We start from the raw sequence: 19,964 nt of genomic DNA, 5'->3' as shown, positions 1-19,964 counted from the left end.
CTTTTATGGGAATTTTGTGGAATTTATTAGCTCAAAGCTCGAAGAATTTTGTACTTATTTGCTTTCCTTATCTCTAGGGTCATTCATCATATTGAGTTATAGTAGGAAGGTAGTTAAAGCTACTAATATCAAGGGAATGTCAGGGTCAGTGTCAGTGTCTTCAATAGGAACACACAACAATGCTTTGTACACAAAACTCTTGATTGGTTCCAACTCAAAGGCTTTGAAGCTATTATTATTTTAAACATATTCAAAAGCCGACTATTGAGTGTATGCCAGCTGAAATTGAGCTGACCGAAAAAACAACTATCAGATAACGTTTGTTTATTTCCATTTGCTCTGTAGTTCAGTACATATGTGCATATTCTGTTTCATGAACTTGTTAATCTATATTGCCAAATTAAATTGTATAATTTATGCCACCGCAACAGATTCGTTGCTCTAAGACCCGCTGGTCGGCAGCCATTACACTAAGCCGCTTAAATCATTCGTATATTTCTCGTTTGGTTTGGTGGAAAAAATCCTGTGACATAAATATAGCTGGACATTTCCATCATTCCATCAGATAGTCACAGTGCCTGGGAGTATGTATATGTGCGTATGTAAATATTTGATTTGTCCTGAATCCGCATTTAAATCTCGGAAATGTTTAGCAAAACGGCGAAATAAATAGATAGGATTCCCGCGATTGCCAATGGGTTAACAAACAAGCAAACATTTTGCTGAGGGATGTCTGCCAGATTAAAATAGATTACAACTGAATTATTTGATAATGCCCCAGCAGATGCAAGCCCCATGTCCGCACTTGATTCGGATTCACTCTCACTGCATTTCCATTTCGGCAATGTGCAAATTATTTTCGGTTTTTTTGAATCAATTTTTTTTTTTTTTTTGTTTAAAGAATCTTTTTTATTGTTTTGGTTTTTATACGCTATGCATCGTGTTTGCCCACTGAAAATGCGTATTTTTTCCATCAGCTACGGGGGTTTTTTCGTAGTTTTCCGGCACTCCAATATCTTCTTTTTTTTTTTGGTAACACGCTTTAATTGATTTTTTTCGTGAAAAGTCAGACAAAAAGACTGCAATCGGCTTGAGAAGACTCGAAACTGTATATTCCTGCACATGAAGATAGATGGTAGTTTAATTAATTTCCATTTAATGGGAATTTTGGCAACGTTTCAATCCCATTTGAAAGTGAATGTCGGGCGTAATGTTAAATTTCCCATCCACAGTGATTAGTGAAATTTGGCAACGTTTGGGGACCGCGTCATAGCGGAAATAGCCATATATATCCATCGATGGCCGTTTAGATTCAGAGCTCGATCCAGCTGCTCCTTCATCTCAATCAGAGTTTGGACCATACATAACCCAGCAAATCCTTTTCCGGCTCTGTGTCAGCGTTGCCAAATTTCACACCAACGACAATTACTCAAACAGTTGACAACAACTGGGCTCTGTCCTTTTGCCTGTCCCTGACCCCTGACCCAGGTCCCAGCAGCCTCTCTCTCTCTCTCTCTCGCTCTCTCTGCTGCACTTTCAACTGCAGTCAGAGCTCCTCATTCCGGGAGCAAAACAATCGTTGACAAAAATATTTGCATGCACTTTGCGTTTGGGGTGCACTTGCCTCAATCGCTGAATTGTTCCTATGGATGTTGTTTTTGCTGCTGTTGCTGTTGCAGCACTGCTGGTGTTGCCACCGGGGGCGGCGCATTAAATATGCAACACCTATGACAGTAACCCGCTTGACATTTAGATCCCTGCCACCGTGCCGACGTGCCGCCTTGCCCCCGTGCCACCCCTTCTGTAGCCAGAGCCTGAACGTGAACTTTCACAGTAAAGTTTTTCGGTTGGTGTCGGAAATCTGCCAGCAATTTGCTGCTGAATTTGTCACAGGAACCGACGACCCGAAAGTTGGCACAAGGAAAAAAATTAGGAAAAATTATGACTTCCGCAATTGTTGCAGGAACAAAGGCATCTAATGTAATGCGAAAGTGTGACCCGAAAGGAGGGGCAACTGTTGCTCCAGCAGCAGCGGCAGCATTAGCAGCATCAGCAGCACCAGAATTCGCAAAAGACACACGAGCAAAGTTTTCAAATAGAAAATGTTTAATTTCCCCAAAGACTACGCCGATGCTGCCTGGTTTCCCCGGAAAACGCTGCGTTTTCCCCCGGCCCAGCGCCAAGAAAACTTTCCCATGCTCGCACATACCCACCTACATACACACATCTTACAATAGAGATGTATGTGTGTGTGGGTGTCCAGGTCCATTGCAACAGTGCAGCGCAAAAGTTTTCCTTCTTTCGGGTTGAAAAGTTGGCTAAGACAAACCCCGTCTAGCTGCTGCCCCACAGTCATCCCCAGCCATCCCCAGGCAGGGCTTCCCGACAGTCGAACTTGTTAGTTTGCCATATATACATTGCTATATAGCTATAGCGCTGAAAATTATATTATTTTAAACTTTTCAAATGTCACCAGAGAGTCGGAAATTTCACCCTCCAACCCGACACAGTCAACGCCAACGTCAGTGACACACTCCTCCATTGTGCTCGTTAATTAAACATGGTTCGCGGCTAATGAAGCGCTCAATAAATCGAATATATTGGAGGGGGAACAAGTGCAATTGAAATTAAGTAGCACTATCTGATCGAAAGGGGTAATTTAATGAGCCGTTTATCATCCAAAGGAATGCTTAACGGTAGATCAATCATTATCGAATGCCTGCCTTAGAAATCAATCGAAAATAAAGAAGAATCAATCAAAGAATAATTCCATTCACTTCTTCTGCCAATGCCTCCCTGGGAGCCCATTACAATCCTAAAACTGTCGCAGAATGTTGCAATGCGATCAAAGCAGAACTTCAGACACTCGAAGGGAAAAGGAGAAACAACACCAAAGGAAGCGCCACATAGAAACTGCCTTCAGTTATGGCACACAATCAAAGCAGTTGCCCCTGCAACAGCAACAGCATCGGCGACTGGGGCTGGCACTGCCATTGCAACATCAACAGCAAATGGCACAGCAGCTGCTGCTGACGGGCATGACACGACACTGCACGGATTTGACTATGTTAAAAGAGCTTTGACGACACCTCGACCGGGAGGAGGCATAGGAGGCATGCCATATCAGCAGCAACAGTAGCAACAGCAGCAACTAGCTGGAAGGCAGCCAGGCGGCAGCCAACAAGTGTTTAGCATTTTGTTTTCAGTGCAATTAAAAAGCGCCTACGCCCCTGCCACACTATCCGCCCTCGAGTGTTGCTGTCGCTGCTGTTGAAAGGCCTCAAAAGAGACCCACACAAACACGGCGAGGATATGCAAGGGGGAGCTAAAACTAGTGGCATGGTGTGGCTGTGCATTCAACACTTGAGTTCTGTTTTTTAACAGCCGCCAAACTGACAGTAAACTTTTCTGTCTCTCTCTTTTTTTCTTCCGCTAACTGCGCCTGGGGATTTGCACCAGAAATGGCTCGCGTCAAGCATTGCGTATACGTAATACATGACGGGGCAGCTGCCTGTTGAGCGTGGCACGGGACATCCCGTGGGCCACTATCCTTGCTGAAATATGCTAATAGGCCTGGTAATAATATGCAATAATTATGCGATAGTTGTACAACAATCAGCAGTTAATGGACTGGACACAGAGGGGGACTTCTGCAACAGAAGGCTGCGAATGGAACGCTTTAAAATAATCTAAAAAAAAAAACAATTTGCCTGGATATCCCGACTTTTTGATTCCCTTCTAGTATAATATATTTTTTAGGGTTTCGGGAGAAAATAGCACTGTGTTCTTTAGATTGTAAAAGAATGAAGAACATATCTGAAGTGGAAGTGGATCATATTTGGGGGTAGCTGTAGCTCTTGAGCAGCTTCAAGTGTTCATAGATAAAGTAATGGGTACATCGGGAATGTATATATGATGTTTATTTGGAAACTCTTCCTTCTGCTTTCCGAAGACAATTAATTCCGTGGAGCCAACATACCCTGAAATCGCTGCTCTCATAAAAACACACATTTATTGCAAACAAAAATGTATAAAGAGAAGCCAATATGATTTACAAAAAATACTTTAATTACTTTTGAGAGGCAAATTCGAGTACATATAAGCGCCTTTATCCATTCCAGCGAGGGGTATAAGCGATGACTGGTTAGAAAAAAAAAACATTTGCTTTTTTTGACAAAGGCCTACTTTGGGGGAATCCGAATACGCTTGAATTATTCAGAGCATGTAACTGATGAAGCAGAAACGAGACGACAGACAGAGAGAACGAGAACGAGAACTCCAATTTTCAATGTTTGAGTATTTTTGAGTGCTACGTGCTATAGATATATGCATACGACTCTGCTTGTGCAGCAGTTGCCAGCCGCAAGTGCTTTTGTGTGTGTGTGTGTGTGTGTGTGTGTGTGTGTGTGTGCATGGCCTATTATGCTACCAAATGAAAGTGGTAATAAATTGGACAAGATGTTGCCATAAACCACACCACGACAAGCCACAGCAGGAGGCATCGAGACAGGCTCACGGCCTATCCGGGCCCCCGCCCCTCGCTTGCAAATGCAACGCATGCAACAAGAACAGCAACAAAGTCCAACAAGAACCAACGTCATTATCATGTACGAAATGCATTCGAGAACCGAATCCAGCTGCTGGCCAACAGCTGACATGGCTGCTGCTGCTGCTGCTGCTTCACAACCAGCCCAGCCCGGCCCGGCCTGGCCCAGCTCCAGTTCTGGCCCCCGTGCGGCAAGAACCTATCAACCACAACGCATTTATGGCCATCAGGATCCAGGATGTAGCATCGGGAGGTCACCTTACCCCACTTAATCTCTCCAAGTGACTTGCAATTGAAATTGAAACGAAAATATCTCAAAGTGAATATCATGTGGAGTGTAGAATGTGGGATGTGGGATGTACGATGTAGGATGGGTACCCAGGACGACACGTAAATGCTTCTAAATGCATCGAATAGCTTTAGCTGGATTTGGTCAAAGGAAGAGTGTTTCCCGTTTCCCATTTCCCATTTACCAGTTCTCATTTCCTGCTCTAAGTTATTAAATACGCAGAGCTTCTGGAGACTTGCAACATCCTGAAATTATTGTTCTGGCCTGTGATTCATATGCCAATTAGTTGTCTGTGTGCTTCAATTTCAAGTGGAGCTGCTTGCGAGTGGCATCACTATTCAAATAGATCCCATTAATCAAGGAACGCTTACCGCTTACCGCTGCTGCCTGTTCTTTCAGAGGTCAACCTCTAATGGGTTCCGCAAGAATTATCCGCTGTGAAATGTATTGGCAGAAGGGGTTTTTCTGGAGCTTCTTATAGTTTTCTTATATTTTCTCAATACTTAATTTCATTACGTAATTAACAGATTTGATCAGACCTTCGGTTTCACCTGTTGCTCTAAATCGTTCAGTTCATCGACTCCATCCCCACTCTCTCTCTCTCTCTATCTGGCTCTCTCGATATGCGAATCCCTCTAATTAGTTGTTATTTTAGCCATAGTCTATGCCACTACTGGATGCGGTTCATATTCTGCTCTAAGACCAACTTGTGTTCGGGTTTCGCCTTCTCTCGAATTCAAATTGAGATTACAAATTTAATGCGTATACGAAACGCTTGCCAGAGATGAAACTGCTACTGCCACTGCCACTGCCACTGCCACTGCTGCTGCTGCTGCTGCTGCTGGTGTTGTTGCTGCTGTTGCTGCTGCCGTCTGTCCGTTAATACGCTACTTTGTCTCTGATAGTTTTCCCAGTCGTCATTGTTGTGTCCTGGCAAAGGGTGTTCTGATTTTAATCGAATGTTTGCAGTGCTGTGAAGGAAGTATTTCCAAGCCTATACTCCAAGTATTCTTGACCAGCATCAAATGGCGTCAGTCTTTATTTGATTATAAATAACAATGTATCCTTAAGGGTATCAAATGCTTCGGCCTTCGAATCAACTTTTCTGTTCTCTCTGTGTTTTTGTTGTTGTTAAATATTTGTATTTCCCCGGCTATGGCTATCAGAGCAGGGAAAACAATCAGCGCCTGGACAAAGTTTGTGAAAAGTTTTTCCCTTCACACTCGCTCTTCTTCGGTCGCTCCCTCCCTCTCCCTGACACACGCTCTGTTGTTGTATGTGATAGGATTTTTATGTAAAACATAATTGCAGATTAGTCGCAGCGGAAATGTGCAAATAGAAAAAAAATAAGCAAAATCGCAAGAGAAGAAAAGGGAACAAAACATCAAATTGTAATCGTTCTGTTGCCGTTCTGTTAAAGAGGATTAAACATGAGTGAAAGAGCGTCAGGGATTTCTCAGCAGAGTCCAGAGATAGAGTGTGGGGTTGGGGTAGAGGGAGGGGTAGGGGGAGAGGGAGAGACTATGAATGAAAGAGTGGAAACAGCATGAGTGCCACTCTAAAATTGCCGTATGAATACGAATCCTGCAACTGCAACGGCAACTGGCTGTCAATTTGTTTGCCCCTTTTTGCCACTCTCCAATGCTGCCGCTGCCGCCGCTGCTGCTGCTGCTGCTCTGATTCTGTTGATCTTCCCCCTTCTCATAGGCACACACGTAGAAGCAACAGTACACACACACAAAAAGGATATTTTCAATTAATTACCAACTAATCGAAAATGAAACGATACCTTTGACAGCTTTGGATACCCTACCATATGACACATACATATGTATATGCATCCGATTTCGATTAAATTTCTCATGCAAAACCATACTTAAGGGCAGTTAATGTTATTTGGTTGGAATATCTTCAGATAGATATATTGAACAGTTCAAAAGAACCGAAATTGGCAGGTCAGAAGGATGCTTTCATCAGCCGCAAAAACACTTTTGGATCGTCTGCTCGAATCAACAAAATATGGCTTCAAATTAAAAAGGAAAAAGAGAGAGGGCTGAGGCCTCTTCCGCTGGTCAGGGGAAAAGGATATCGAGGGGGTTACGACACTCAATGGCAATACGTTTCGCCTATTTGCACAACAAATGAAGTTGAAAATGACTCCGGATAGGAGGAGGAGTTCTCTGGGAAGTACCTGCATTCTCCCCACATTTCGTGGCATCTCCTCTGCCAGCTCTAAATGGAAACGTAAATATTTGAGCTGCAATCGAGATACCTGTGTCCGACCTGTGCCCAACCCCCAGAGCCCCAAAACCCTACAACCGTCGGTGCACTCAACTATTGATTTGTTAAGCATTTCGTCCTGACCAAAAATGCTCGAAAACGTCTTTATTGAAATGCAATTGGGGAGACCTGATGGTAAAAGATGGTAAAGGCACAACTGAATGGCCAGGAAAAGGACATTTATTGGCCAAGCAGTTGAGAGAAAGATGAACAGTGAGAGCAGGAGAGGAGTGTAGAGAGAGACACAGAATCGGTGATGGTAGTGAAAGCCTTGCTAAAAGAGACTCCCGAAGCATGGTGAACATTTTAGGGATATTAGTTGTCAAACAAAGTAGATCCAAACTTATTAGGCATTGAAAATAGTTCCCAAATTCCTAACGTCTTAATCTCATAGTCCTTAACCATATTGTCCATATTGGCCATAGGTCTTTAACCTAATCCTTTTTCTATTGGCTTTCTTCTTCAAAAGAATGATTGAAAGCAATCGTAATTTGAAGATACTCTTAACCAATTAAAAGTCGTCAAAAAATCCATTAAGCTTAAATTTCAATTCCTGCCTTTCTCCTTGAAGTGAAAGCCTGTGGAAGCCTTTCAACTAGTTAGAGGACAGTTTCAGCCTTCAGTTTGTACTGGTTTAAGCCACTCCATTCAAACGTTCAATGGCCTCTGCATCGAACCATTCAAATTCCGCTTTAATCCGGATCGAAGTCGATGCCTCAACAAGGTTGCAAATGCCAAATGCAAATGGAGATGCCACTGGCCCACCATGATAACTATAATTATTACATTCAATGGAGCGCCGTCCGGCCCCCGCTCTTCTGATGTCCTTGAGTCATGTGGCGACCTTATAAATTAGCTGCCAGGCGAGAAGTCAACCAGCAACGGCGTCCTGAACTTCTCCTATGTCTGCTAGGTCCTGGATCCTGGGTCCAGGTCCTCGCCGCTGGTCTAATGAACGAACGCACCACATAAACATAAATTATGGCCAGCCTCAGTGGAGGGTTCTTCGCCTGGCCTTCCCTTCAGGCCTTCAGCCCGTCCCCGTCCCCGTCCCCATCCCATCCCACATCCCACAGCGTCAAAGCCCCATTGCATTTTTGCGCAGCATACTTTTGGGTGGCGGGATGCGGCGCGTTGCATACTTTTTGGCGGCGCTTGGTTTTATCCTGCAGTAAAAAGCATTTTTGGCACGCTCTCGTTTTCTCTTTTATTTCACTTGCTCTCTTTCTCACTCTCTGTTCACCCTCTGTCTCTGTCTCTTTTACATATACATATATTTTTGTTAATTTATTTTCACTTTTTTATTGTGTTTTTTGCTTATGCATTCGTGTGTGTGTGTTTTACTTAAAAAAAATGTTACTCTTTAATCATAATATATGTATATATTCACAGTTTTGTGGGTGTGGGTGTGGGCGTTTGAGTGCTTAAGTGTGTATGTGTATGTATGTGTTCAAGTTAAACTAATATTTATTTATTTATATTGTAGGTATTTCCATATGCTTTTATCAATAACTTTATCAATTTTTGAGTACGCCTGAAGGTATTTACAGCGTGTGAAATAAATAATCGCTAACCAAAAGTGAGGTCTATCAAAAATCTACAAAATAGTAGAATTTTCATTCTAAGAAATGCACATTTTTTGCTGGATTCCGTGGGGGTAGAATAACTACATTCTTTGCGTTTGCAGGGGAGTGTGTATGGAAGAGTGGGGAATTTTTAAGGAACTTACTAACTTAGAAACTAAATTATTTCCAACACTTAAAGACTTAAACAAACTCAACGAAACTCAACTCTATATATTGCACGATCGACAAAGTGTGGGAAAGTAGTGATTGCGGTAGTGGTAGTGGGGCCCGTAACACGCCACACTTTTTGCGGCACACTCAACACTGGGACTAACTACAGCTAACCTATACCCTTTAACTAGAGGCACACGACCCCTATAACATAGGACGACCCCTAGTTATACTCTCCTCCTATCCTCTTCTCCGATATATCCATATATCTATATAGTATACTGGTATACATAACATACTTATCATTTAGTTAATTTTACGCTTTAGTTCAAGTTTTGCCTGCGCTGTGGCCTAAATTGACTCCCAAAAGTATGTAACCGGGTGTGGAATTCTTGCTGTGTGTCTTGTGTGTGTGTGCGTGTGCGTGTGCTTGGGGGGAAACCTTAACTATTTAGCTCTCCTTTTGCTGTTTTTCCTGTGTGTGTAAACTGGTTCTAGAATTTTGAACTTAACTGTAGTTGTGGCCAAGTATTTATCTGCTGCTTCGGCTGCTGCCGACCAGCAGGGGCACCAACGTCATTGTCATTAGAAGGACCAGACTGGTCTGCTGTAGGACCCCAGGGGCACCATTGCGCGCTTCGTTGCGACAGATGCCCGGATTACGGGTAAAGTCCTCGCAATAGGTCTGCGAAAGTGAGAAAAGATCAAGTTTGTCTTACGTAGAGCGGTAATCACACTAACCTTGGTCAAACTGTTGGCATATTTATCGACCAGCTCCCGCGTAAACTTGGCCGCCTCATTGCCACAGATTCTTCGGGCCGCCATCTCCGAGCAGTCCACGAGCTCATTGATGGAGCTGCGAAGGGGGGATTTAGCTATAGGAAAGAAATATCAGGAAGAGATCTCTACCCACCAGCAAATGGTTTTGATGTTCTCGTTGAGAGTGCCGTTTTCTGGATTCTCCTGATTCTTGTTGGGCTTCAGAAAGACCATTGTTTCCTTATAGCGAGTGGCGCACACCTCGAACTCCTTCTTGGCCATCTCCGAGCAGGGCACATGCTTTAGGTACTCTAAATTTAACACCCAATGGGGTATATCAAGCTTAAACAGATCTGTGGAGTAGGTTTCTGGTCGCATCTTACCCTCCTGGAACTCTCCCTTGTTGCACAGATCGCGGATAAACTGGTTGGTGCCGTGGTAGAGCTTGTTGAACTGGTTCCTCTGCTGCAGATCCATGCAGCGTCGCGTGTAACTCTGGATGCACCGCACTCCTTTGCGTAGCTCGCTGCAAAACAATCGGAGATTATCTCTGGATCGGATCGGAACTTTCTCCGGGAGCACACTTACTGGCAAAGTTTGTCCAGTTCCTCCTTCTTGGCGGGGCCAATCGAGAACTCTGGCGTTAAATGCAGCATTTCGAGGGGTTCGGCGCACTTGGTGAACTCCTCCTGGCCGCACTCCTCGGACCGTACCTCCACGACCAGCGCCAGCATCAGGACTGGAAATTTGAGCAGTGGAAAAACCAGAGGGAAAACCAGAAGGAAAGAGCGCCAATGCCAGAGAGTGTTGGAGTGGGAGACAAATAAACAAACAGAAACATTGAAATAGTGCTCAAGTTGAAAGCTAAAAGGCAATCTGAGACTCTTGGCCGGCCAGTGGGGGGCAGGAGCAGGAGCAGGACCAGGAGCACGGGTAGCTGTGTGGCACACACAAACAGTCAGTTGCAACAAAGTTGCAAATGTGCGTCAGGGGTAATAAAGTTAAGCGTAAGTGAAATTGGCATTTCATAAATTTTTCGCCAACTTTTTATTCCGGCATTCCGTGAGATGCAATCTATTCGACGCAGAACTGACAGATCGGGTCAGGTTTTGACGGTAAGATAACCCCCTCATCGGATGATTTTTCATACATAGCTCCATGCATATATAGCATTCCATAAGTTCTATCTATACTTTATATATACATATGTATGTACATAGGTTCCCGTTCACTCACCCGACATCGAGACCAGAGTCCAGCTCCAGTTACAATTCCAACTGCAATGCATTTTCGCGACGATTTGTTCTTCAAGTTCCGAATGCAATTGCTGATACACTTTTGAAGTCACCACAACTGGTTTTGTTTATAGAAATAAATCAAGGGGAAAAGAGCTTTTTAATATGCAAATATTTATGACAAATTACAGCTTTGCGTCGTCTCAATGGCTTTGATATGTTGTTGGCACAGTTTTCATCTCTCATTATTCATTACTCATTTCTTCATTTACCCGATCAAGACGAGACGATCAAGACGCAGTAAAAGGGGAGACTCTGCTCTTCTCGGCTAGCAAAAAAAAACAGCAACAGCAAAAAAAAAATAAAAGTAAAACCTGAAAGAAGAAAAAAATTGATCTAAAAATATTCTCGAAAAGCGAAAGCACAGCGTCAGATGTTGTTTTGCTTTCGATCGGAGTGGTTCGTCTCGAGGTCCGGGGGTGCCTTCTAATATTCTTTCTTTCTAGCTGCGGACAGTATTTACACGGGTATTTTTACCCTTTCTTGTCGCCAATTATTGCTGCTAATGTGCCGTGCACAGGGCGGAATGTAGGTTCTGTTGGGGCAGATCCAACATTTCATGTTGATCGGATGGTACTTCTTGAGAAAATAAGTATATCCCATACATAAATCATTTACGAAAAATAATAAAATTGGTTCACGCAAGTCACTTGGAAACCTTGAAAATCAGGCATTGCAAATGCACTCACATAATTGATACGCCCCCACGCGTACCCATTCTCCTGCCACCACTGCACAACCCTCTCATGAACTCCCCTCAAATCAAGCCCTATTCAGCGCCCATTAAGAGGAGGCAAAAAAAATAACAGCGAATCAGCAACCAGCGAAAATCAGTGTTGATTTAAATGTTGGTAATGTGCTAAACGGTTTTTTCAATGTGGCATTTAAGTTATTATTTGCAATATGTAAATGCAAATAAATATGAGAACGATGAAAGCTGTGACAGATGCATTTAATGTCCATAAACACACAAGCAAACACAAAACACTTTTGAAATGCCTCGTTGAGAGGAATTTTATGCATGCCCGATTGATGGGAGCACATACTGTGGCAAAGGTCGGGGTTTTAGAAAAATATGTGAAATGCCAGCTATGGAAGTCGAGGGCTTAGATGATCTTCGATAGCGATATTTCCTGCAGGCAATTATTATAGCTCTTTTTTGCTAGCGAAATTTATGGAAATGGTTTACATAAAAGTTAATTTACTAAACTATTGGTTGGTTTATGTTTAAAAACTTCCAATGGCCCTGATAGAATCTGTGGGATATTTTCATCCTAACTCAAGCAAATTGGGCTGAGATTTCCAATGAATTTTTAGGTTCTATCTGTTTTTACAATGACAAAACTTGTTTTTGATCTGTGCTGTATCCTTGTGGTAAGCTTCTGCTCAGCTCCAGCATACCTTTACCACACCCTATGCATTTATAAGAAGAACAAATCTGCATAAATATACGGAAAAATATAATGCAACGAAACGCCCTAGTACGTAGGTAGTGAAAAATTCAATCAAATTGACTTTGTGCAAGCAAACAGGCATTTACATCATTGTGCATTGTTTTGCACATATAATTAATCAATTTCAGGTGCAACAGCACAAACAGCAGCCACCACTCAAGCAAGAACAATAGAAGCAGCAATAACAACAAGTACAACGACTAAAACAACTAAAACAACCATTAAAAACACACTTGTCCAATGTTTCGTTTGAAAGTTTGCCGCCACTGATCGATCGCATGATTTTCAAATGCGTCTAGCTCTCTGTTCCACTGTCCGCCTTCGTCTAGTTCCCCTCTCTCTTGACTCTCCTGCACCACTCTCTCTCTCTCTATCTCTCTTTTTCCGATCATTATGTGGATCCCAGCTGTTCCCTTCGCCTTGTAGTGGTTGGAAGCCGTTCAATTGAGAAACGAAAACAAATCACTTAGCGCTCGAAGAGGCAAAGAACGAAGAGAAGAGACAAAGAACAACTGTAATTCGGCTTTTGCTCTGCCTGCAGATCGCCGCGCAAAATTTCGCCTTGAAAGTGGGGTGGCGAATGGTCGGTGATGCAGTTTCTGCAGCACGTGATGCAAGAATGCAGTCGGACGAGCCTCTCCCTGGCATCGTCATGGGATCGTGGAATCGTGGGGTCGTACGCCAGATCGTCGCCCTGTGCGAAATCAGGTTTTCTCCTCTCCTCTCATTTATTTATAAGTTTTAATGATTTTGTTTGGCTTTTGATATGCCTTTGGTCTTAATTTATTTATTACTTGGAAGATTGGAAGATCGCTTCGCTGCACGAGAGACGAAACACCGCCAGACGAGACGACGACACTTTCGAATGACACGGACAGCCGTGCGATGCAGTGCAATGGACAGAGGCAGAGGCAGAGACGCAAGCGCGCCGCGTTGTTCACCGGTCGAGTAACAGAAACGTACTATGCGGCAGCAGCATAGCGCCAAGACACAACCACTACGACCAAACGACCAAACGACAAGCGCCAAAAGCAACGAACAAATCACAAGCCGAACGCCCACAAAATGCCAGCCCCGAACCGATGTGGGGCTCGGGCTCCCAATGTTGCTGAGGTTGGGCATGTTGCTGGGGAACATTCGGCCATGTTGCTGGGAAATTGCGGGTGCACTTGAAATGAATGCAAATGCAACAACAGGTATTTCTTCGCCCAGCACCCTTCCTTTTCCTCTAGCTCTCCGAGTGTCTGTCCATTCAAGTGCCCCTTTGTGTCAGGCTATCCGCCTATCCACCCATCCACCTGTCCACCTGTCCGCTTGTCCGCTTGTCCGCTTGCGTGCAAAATGATAAGCGACTGGGCATTCGAAGGCCAATCTGCATTGATAGACGACTAAACGGGCAGCTGTTTCCATAACTTTCATACAATTTGTAGCGCCTCTGGTTCCTGTTTTCCAGCTGAATCTATATTTGCCACTCAATTAATTTAATTCGGGGGAAATAGGGGGGCTTTGATAAGATTATCTACTAAAGAATCCAGTGAAGCCACTGCACGTTTCCAATAATTCATTTTTTGTGTGGGTCTTTGAAATATTTATGTGTTGATATTTGTCGAGTGCCAACACAAAAGACACTCTCCTACACTCGACTACAGGTTCGAGTACACGTGTGTATATGTACACTCCCTTCTGTCCTTCTGTCCTTCTGTCCTCCTGTCCGTCGGTACTTCGGTACTTCAATTGTTGCCTGAGTTTCTGTTCTGTTTGTTCTATGCCAATTTAGCGGCTTGTTTGCATATTTACTGTACACACTGTCTAAATTAGGCGGAGATTTCCTTTCAGCCATGTCCTTGGCACCTTGTTTGTCCCTGGGAAATACCCGGATTGCTAAAAATGGAGCAGCACCATCTCCACCCCCCCTGGATAGATAAACCGCTATAGACCCCATCCGGGAAATACTACCTTCCATAGTGTAGTGTATTGCGGAAGTGCATTCCAAATTAGAAGAAATTCTTCCAACCAAAGGAATAGTGTGGGCCAGCAGTCAATTAGGAGAACAAAGGACATGGTAAATGTCAGCAGGAAACCAGCCAAATGCTGACCAGGAGAGACTTTTAATGAACATTGCATAAGTCAATTTCAATTGAATTTCATATTTTCAATGGCAAGAATAAAGGTCAACAATTATTAGCCTTTTGTCGAGGTAACGATACGAATTTTCAATTGAAAATAAACGAATCATTTCTGTCTCTATTTTGTTGTTTTATATTGAACACATTTTTGTTAGAATTCTAGTGCATTCTTTGCCTTTCGGATGGATACTTTACCTGTTTTCCTATGAAAGCGGCCCATTAGTATAAATAATTTTATAAACGGAACCATAGAGGAGAGGAGCTCATATAAAACAAAGAACTTCAATCTATGCAGTTATTCCACCCAATCGTAAAGTTTCCATTTACACCACACGAATCGGCATAAGAAATATTTTCATTAATCAATATATGTAGTTCTTCAGCTTGATTTATAGCCCTCATAGATTTAATTCCAACAGACTGTCTATCTATACGAGTAGATCCGTAATTCATTCAAGAGGCCACTCGAAGAGCGAGACTTATCAAACCCATTTCTCTGTCTAGATTAGATACTCCTACGGTTTATGTTAGTTAGTTCTTACGTTACGTGTTTCAAGTGATTTAAATGGAAATATTAGTTGTTCCATTTTGATTTCTGAGAAGATTGAGAGAGCGAGACGATTCCAATCACTCCTAACTTCCATACGGTATTATCTAAAAGATTGAATCCGTTTAGCCCCGCTCTGACTAGAAGCTTATCGAATAATAATATCTCACTCTCAACCTCCATATATCTCAATTATCTTAAATTATATGCGAGTCTGTTATTTTCGCAGTGCAACACAATTAAATAACCACAAGGAAATGGGTTCAAACGGGGCTAAAAGCGGTGCTGGCAAGAAGGTAAGTAGCTTTAAGTGCTGCTCTGTGGATTATTTTACATTTTTACACTTTTACACTCCCAGTCCACTTCCACTTCCAGTTTCATTTCATTTCGTTTCGTTTTTGCTCCACTTTTTCATCCATAATTATCAGAACTTAACCCTCTGCTGGCCAACAACTAACAAAGTTGTGCAACTGCAACAACGCTTTTGTGTGTGTGTGCCTTAGAGAGGGGGGGAGTGTGGACCTGCGGAGGTCATTACCACTGGCCACATGCGTATAGTCTCAGGACGAAGGACGAAGGCGTAAGCTTTAAGCCATTGCGTATACGACAAACGAAAACAAAACTCGAGTTTATTTTATTTCATTTTCTTGGATCGGACGGAAGGACTGAAGGATAGCAGCAGGAGATGGTATAGGGGCAAGGTTCGGAGAGGGACAATAGAAGGAAGCCGATGGATCCAACACCTAGACACAACACACACACACACACACCCACACCCACACCCATACCCACACCCATACCCACACACGAACACACACATTTGGCTATCGCGCATTAAGCGCACCAACAACAATAACCCGAACAAACAGAAAGAAGGGATATCCGTTGGTGAGCGAAGCTTTGAATACCCTTAAATATTGATCGTTCCTATAAGGTAGCCAGGAGATAAGTTCTCATAGAAACAGACGGACAGAGCAGATTATGGGATCGGAAATGCATCCTTATTTACAGTCCAAACAATTACGTGAAAACCGTAATACCCCCCCCCAAAGGAAAGCGGACGACGACGGTGGAAGTGGCCCCAAGTAGAGTGTCGGTGGCGGAAAGGAGAGTCTAGCTAAAAGTGGTCTATAGTAAAAGGGTAGTGTAGGTTGTAGAGGATACTCTGGCCCGGTCCCCATCCCCCCTTGCACACTCCTTCCCGCTTTGGCTTTTGTTCCTCCACCCACTCTTCGGCTGGGCTGCTGCTGCATTAGTTTGTGTTTGAACTTTGCAAGTTTTCCCCATCATCATTGTTCTTGTTGTAGTTGTTGCTGTTGCTGCGATTGTTGTTGTTGTTGTTGTAATTGTTGGTGTTGCTTTTATTTTTGTTGCTGCCATACAAAAGTCCCTCCCATGGACGCGCAACTGTTGATGTTTACATTTAGCGCTTGGATTTATGAACTCCGCATTCGGGGCACGTAGCATTTGGACAATTTAAAGTTTAGCCAACACACACACACACACACACGCATACACACATGCCCCCTCCTACACACACTCTCCCATAAGCAGACGCTTTAAATAGGCTAAAACGCAAGGAAACTCGCCACAACCCCCCTCGCAGCAGACGCCAGCTAAAGGTCAATTGTTCTTTGGCAAATGGAAAGGGCAAAGGTACCAGGACTACGACTACGGACAAAGAATCAACTCTTCTTGCAGCATTCACACACTTCTTAAGTATTTACGCATAGTTTATTTTTATTTATTTAACAAACAATGAAAGCAGAAGGAGAACAACAAGCTAGCGAAATTAATGGTCTGCGCATAGGATTGGGCACCTCTGTTTAAGAGAATGAGCATGTTGACCGCTATTTTGAAAGTTCTACCTAAATCTTAGATCATGTTTTACCATTAATAACATTCTCCTGCATCCTGCATCCTGCATCCTGATCATCTTTTCTTTTCAATAATGGTTGTTTTATTTGTCAGAGAATGATGATATACATACATACATATACATATACATGTTCGTGTGAAATGGAATATATATGTACATATACATTAGTGTAGGGATATTCCAAATCATATATATTTGGTGGTGGTATGGTTACATGATTTGCCTTGGTCGTAACAAATGGAATCTTATGATGGTTAGAGAGTTGTGATACAATTGTATTGAACAACGATAGTTTATATTATAGGGGAAAAATTTTAAAGCAAAAAACCCTTAGTATATTCTTGGATTATTTTATGAATATTAATGATTGATGCTCAGCATAGTTGGGCGGGCGTGCGTGTGTGATATGAACTTACAAACTAATGATGCTGGTGATGTAAAACAACGGGGGAAGAGAACAGAAAAACAATTTTTGAGGTGGGGGGTGATGTGGATGAGTAGATCTTATATATACATATATATATATAACATGAGTTTTATGTTTTTGGAACAAACATTGTGTGTGTGTGTTTTGTCATTGACTAGTATTGTATCTTAGGCTATTCGGATTAAGACTATTTAGTTTTCTATGATAGAATATCAAATTATCATCTTTGTCATAGAGAATGTGTTGCTGTTTTAGCATGTCTAAATTTTTGATTGTCAGATATTGCCGTTCGGCCGATGGCAGTATTGTGCTCTGCACAGTGCTTTCGTAAATCAACCGATTATCCTTGAGATCGAGGAGGGGATTAAGATTTTTATCAGCGAATCGTTCCGTGATCTTCATGGCCATAGCATCTATGCGCTTGGTGTTAGTCAGTGCATATGCTTTTCTATTTGATGTTTTACGATCGAAACGGTAGCCGGTCATAGGCCGGCACGCTTTGCGCAATATCTCGCGTTCGAAGATGCGCAAACGTTCCAATTGCGTCGATGTGATATTAAACCAGGCCACATGGCCATACAACAATAATGGCTGAATCAGTTTTTTATATATGAGTGATCGTATTTTGGTGTTTTGTTCAGTATTATTATTGTTGTTGTTGTTGTTGTTGTTTGCCGCCGTTGGTGCCGGTGCTCTGCTGTTGCTGATTAGACCGATATATCTGCCTACTATCGCCATTTGTCGTTTGGCTTTGCTCAGCATTAGATCGAGATGTTTGTGAAAATTGAATTTGTGATCGAAAACGACACCCAAGTATTTGAGATCGTTCTTGATTTGGATCTGCACACTGTCATTGATCACAATCGATGGCCTGAAGTTTCGTGCATTTCTGAATAGGCCCGCTTTGGTTGGGCCCCTGATCATACTTCAATCGCCATTTGCGGAAATAGTAACACAATTGGTCAATATACAAGTTGAGCTGTACGTTCGCAGACACCTGACGCATGCCCGATGCCAGCAATAGTATGTCATCTGCATATATGATCATCCTGATCATCATCCATTCCATTCGGTCTCGTGCTGGAATAGGGGATGCATTCGGTGCAAATTTGAAGTAGCAACGCTTACTGGGGCTTCCTGAAGCTTTTGGCGGCTAACTTGACACCGGAGCCGATCTCCTTCACAATGCAAAAGAGATATGGTTGTACTTGGCCAGAAACTCGGAGCGGCATGGTCTTGATCTGTCTTGGTTCCCCAGCCGTTCTTCTGGGCCAGCAGATGGGCGGCAATCGACTCGGTGTTTCATCAAATTTTTTTTATTCCCATTCAGAAGATTCGTGCGCGCGTGTTTTGAAATATTCATGTCTTTCAAATATATTTTCTTGTTTTCCAACACCATTTCATGCCCTTTTTAGGCAGTTGTGTCTGCTAAGTGCTGAGGTTCTTGTCACCGCTACGCCTTTTTTTTGGAAAATGTAGCGCTTAGTTTACTGGCTGCTACGAAACTATTAAACCGAAATACGAAAGCCATCTCTCAATCTTCTTTCCATTCTCAGGAAATTAACATCACCATTTTGCGATGAGCCCCACAAGAACACCCAGGCTGTCTACGGGACTACAGAGGCTGTTTCCGAGCTTCTGGATCCAGCACCCGTTCCCCAACCGCCTCGACAGCCTGCTGATTCTGATGTGCCTCCAATGGTTCAGCTGGGACACCCTGGTGAGTGCTCATAGCTCTGACGATCTCTCTCTCTCTCTCTCTCAATTAACGCCTCATTCCTCCATAAGCCATAACGGAAAAAGTCTCCACTGAGACGAAACTGACGATTGCACGATCTCCCAGATCTTGGGCAAAAAGCAACTCACAGTTATATTAACGCAGGGTGTTGGTGGCTCCCCATCTTCAATCCTCCCCAGGTGCAAAGCTTTACTTGACTGACCAAAGTTTGCTATGCTAAATAATGCAAATAAGGCAAAAATGCGAGTACTCATCAGGGGTAAATCCCATCTTCAATCGTTTCACACCATTTGCTGGGTGAAATTTGGTTTGTTTTCTCTTCTCTTTGTTTGTCCAGCGCTGCGGCAAAATCCCCCCATTCCATAGGCAGATTTGTTTAAAAGCCAAAGTACGGCTACAGATTCTCATCAGTTCGTTGAGAAGTCTTGCCAGAAACATGAAATCTGTGATCGCTTTTATTGTGCTCCTTTTGAGCCTAGTCGGAGCACTTCCCGCTCCTCATGTAGTAGTTGTTCCACTGCCACTGGGACTGCCAATTGGACTGCCGCCACCGCCACCACCGTACTATCCACACCACCACCATCACCACCATCACCACCATCATTCGCCAGGCTATGGCTATGGACACAGAAATAACTACTATGGATGATACCTCAATCGATGCGTATGCCCCATGGATGGATTTATGTATTTGTAAAATAAGACTATTGCTAGGCATTATGCCCTTGAAGCTGTCACAAAATCTTGATAAGTGATGTAATATATTAATATTATATTAACAAACGATAAATATTGTGACATTTCCGTCATATATCCATTTTATATTCTTTTGTGCGTTAAAAACGATCCGCTTGGATCATTTTACGGACTCGATTCTATGTAGGCTAA

General features: G+C 43.0%; 1 protein-coding gene and 1 long non-coding RNA gene across 3 annotated transcripts; one reads left to right on the top strand and one right to left on the bottom strand.

Moving 5' to 3' along the window:
• Window positions 1–8,564: 8,564 nt before the first annotated feature.
• Window positions 8,565–13,393, bottom strand: LOC108158609. 2 transcript variants are annotated; one of them, XM_017291083.2, is made up of 7 exons: window positions 13,154–13,393; window positions 10,847–10,963; window positions 10,199–10,349; window positions 9,994–10,136; window positions 9,765–9,921; window positions 9,593–9,707; window positions 8,565–9,536 (listed from the first exon to the last, which is right to left on the bottom strand). In XM_017291083.2, exons 2-7 carry the CDS (start codon window positions 10,896–10,898, stop codon window positions 9,384–9,386), a joined length of 771 nt encoding a protein of 256 aa, XP_017146572.1. In that variant the 5' UTR covers window positions 10,899–10,963; window positions 13,154–13,393; the 3' UTR covers window positions 8,565–9,383. The 2 variants fall into 2 exon arrangements, with proteins under 2 accessions (XP_017146572.1, XP_033247568.1); XM_033391677.1 differs by lacking the exon at window positions 13,154–13,393 and adding an exon at window positions 11,118–11,138.
• Window positions 13,394–15,260: 1,867 nt separating this feature from the next.
• Window positions 15,261–19,887, top strand: LOC117187692. The gene is made up of 3 exons (XR_004472325.1): window positions 15,261–15,328; window positions 18,895–19,058; window positions 19,127–19,887. It is a non-coding gene; the product is annotated as an uncharacterized LOC117187692 (long non-coding RNA).
• Window positions 19,888–19,964: the final 77 nt, after the last annotated feature.

The sequence above is a fragment of the Drosophila miranda genome, chromosome 3, assembly GCF_003369915.1.
Source record: "Drosophila miranda strain MSH22 chromosome 3, D.miranda_PacBio2.1, whole genome shotgun sequence".
Lineage (NCBI taxonomy): Eukaryota > Metazoa > Arthropoda > Insecta > Diptera > Drosophilidae > Drosophila > Drosophila miranda.
Note: the sequence above shows the minus strand (reverse complement) of the source record. Positions and strands in the feature narration are given on the sequence as shown.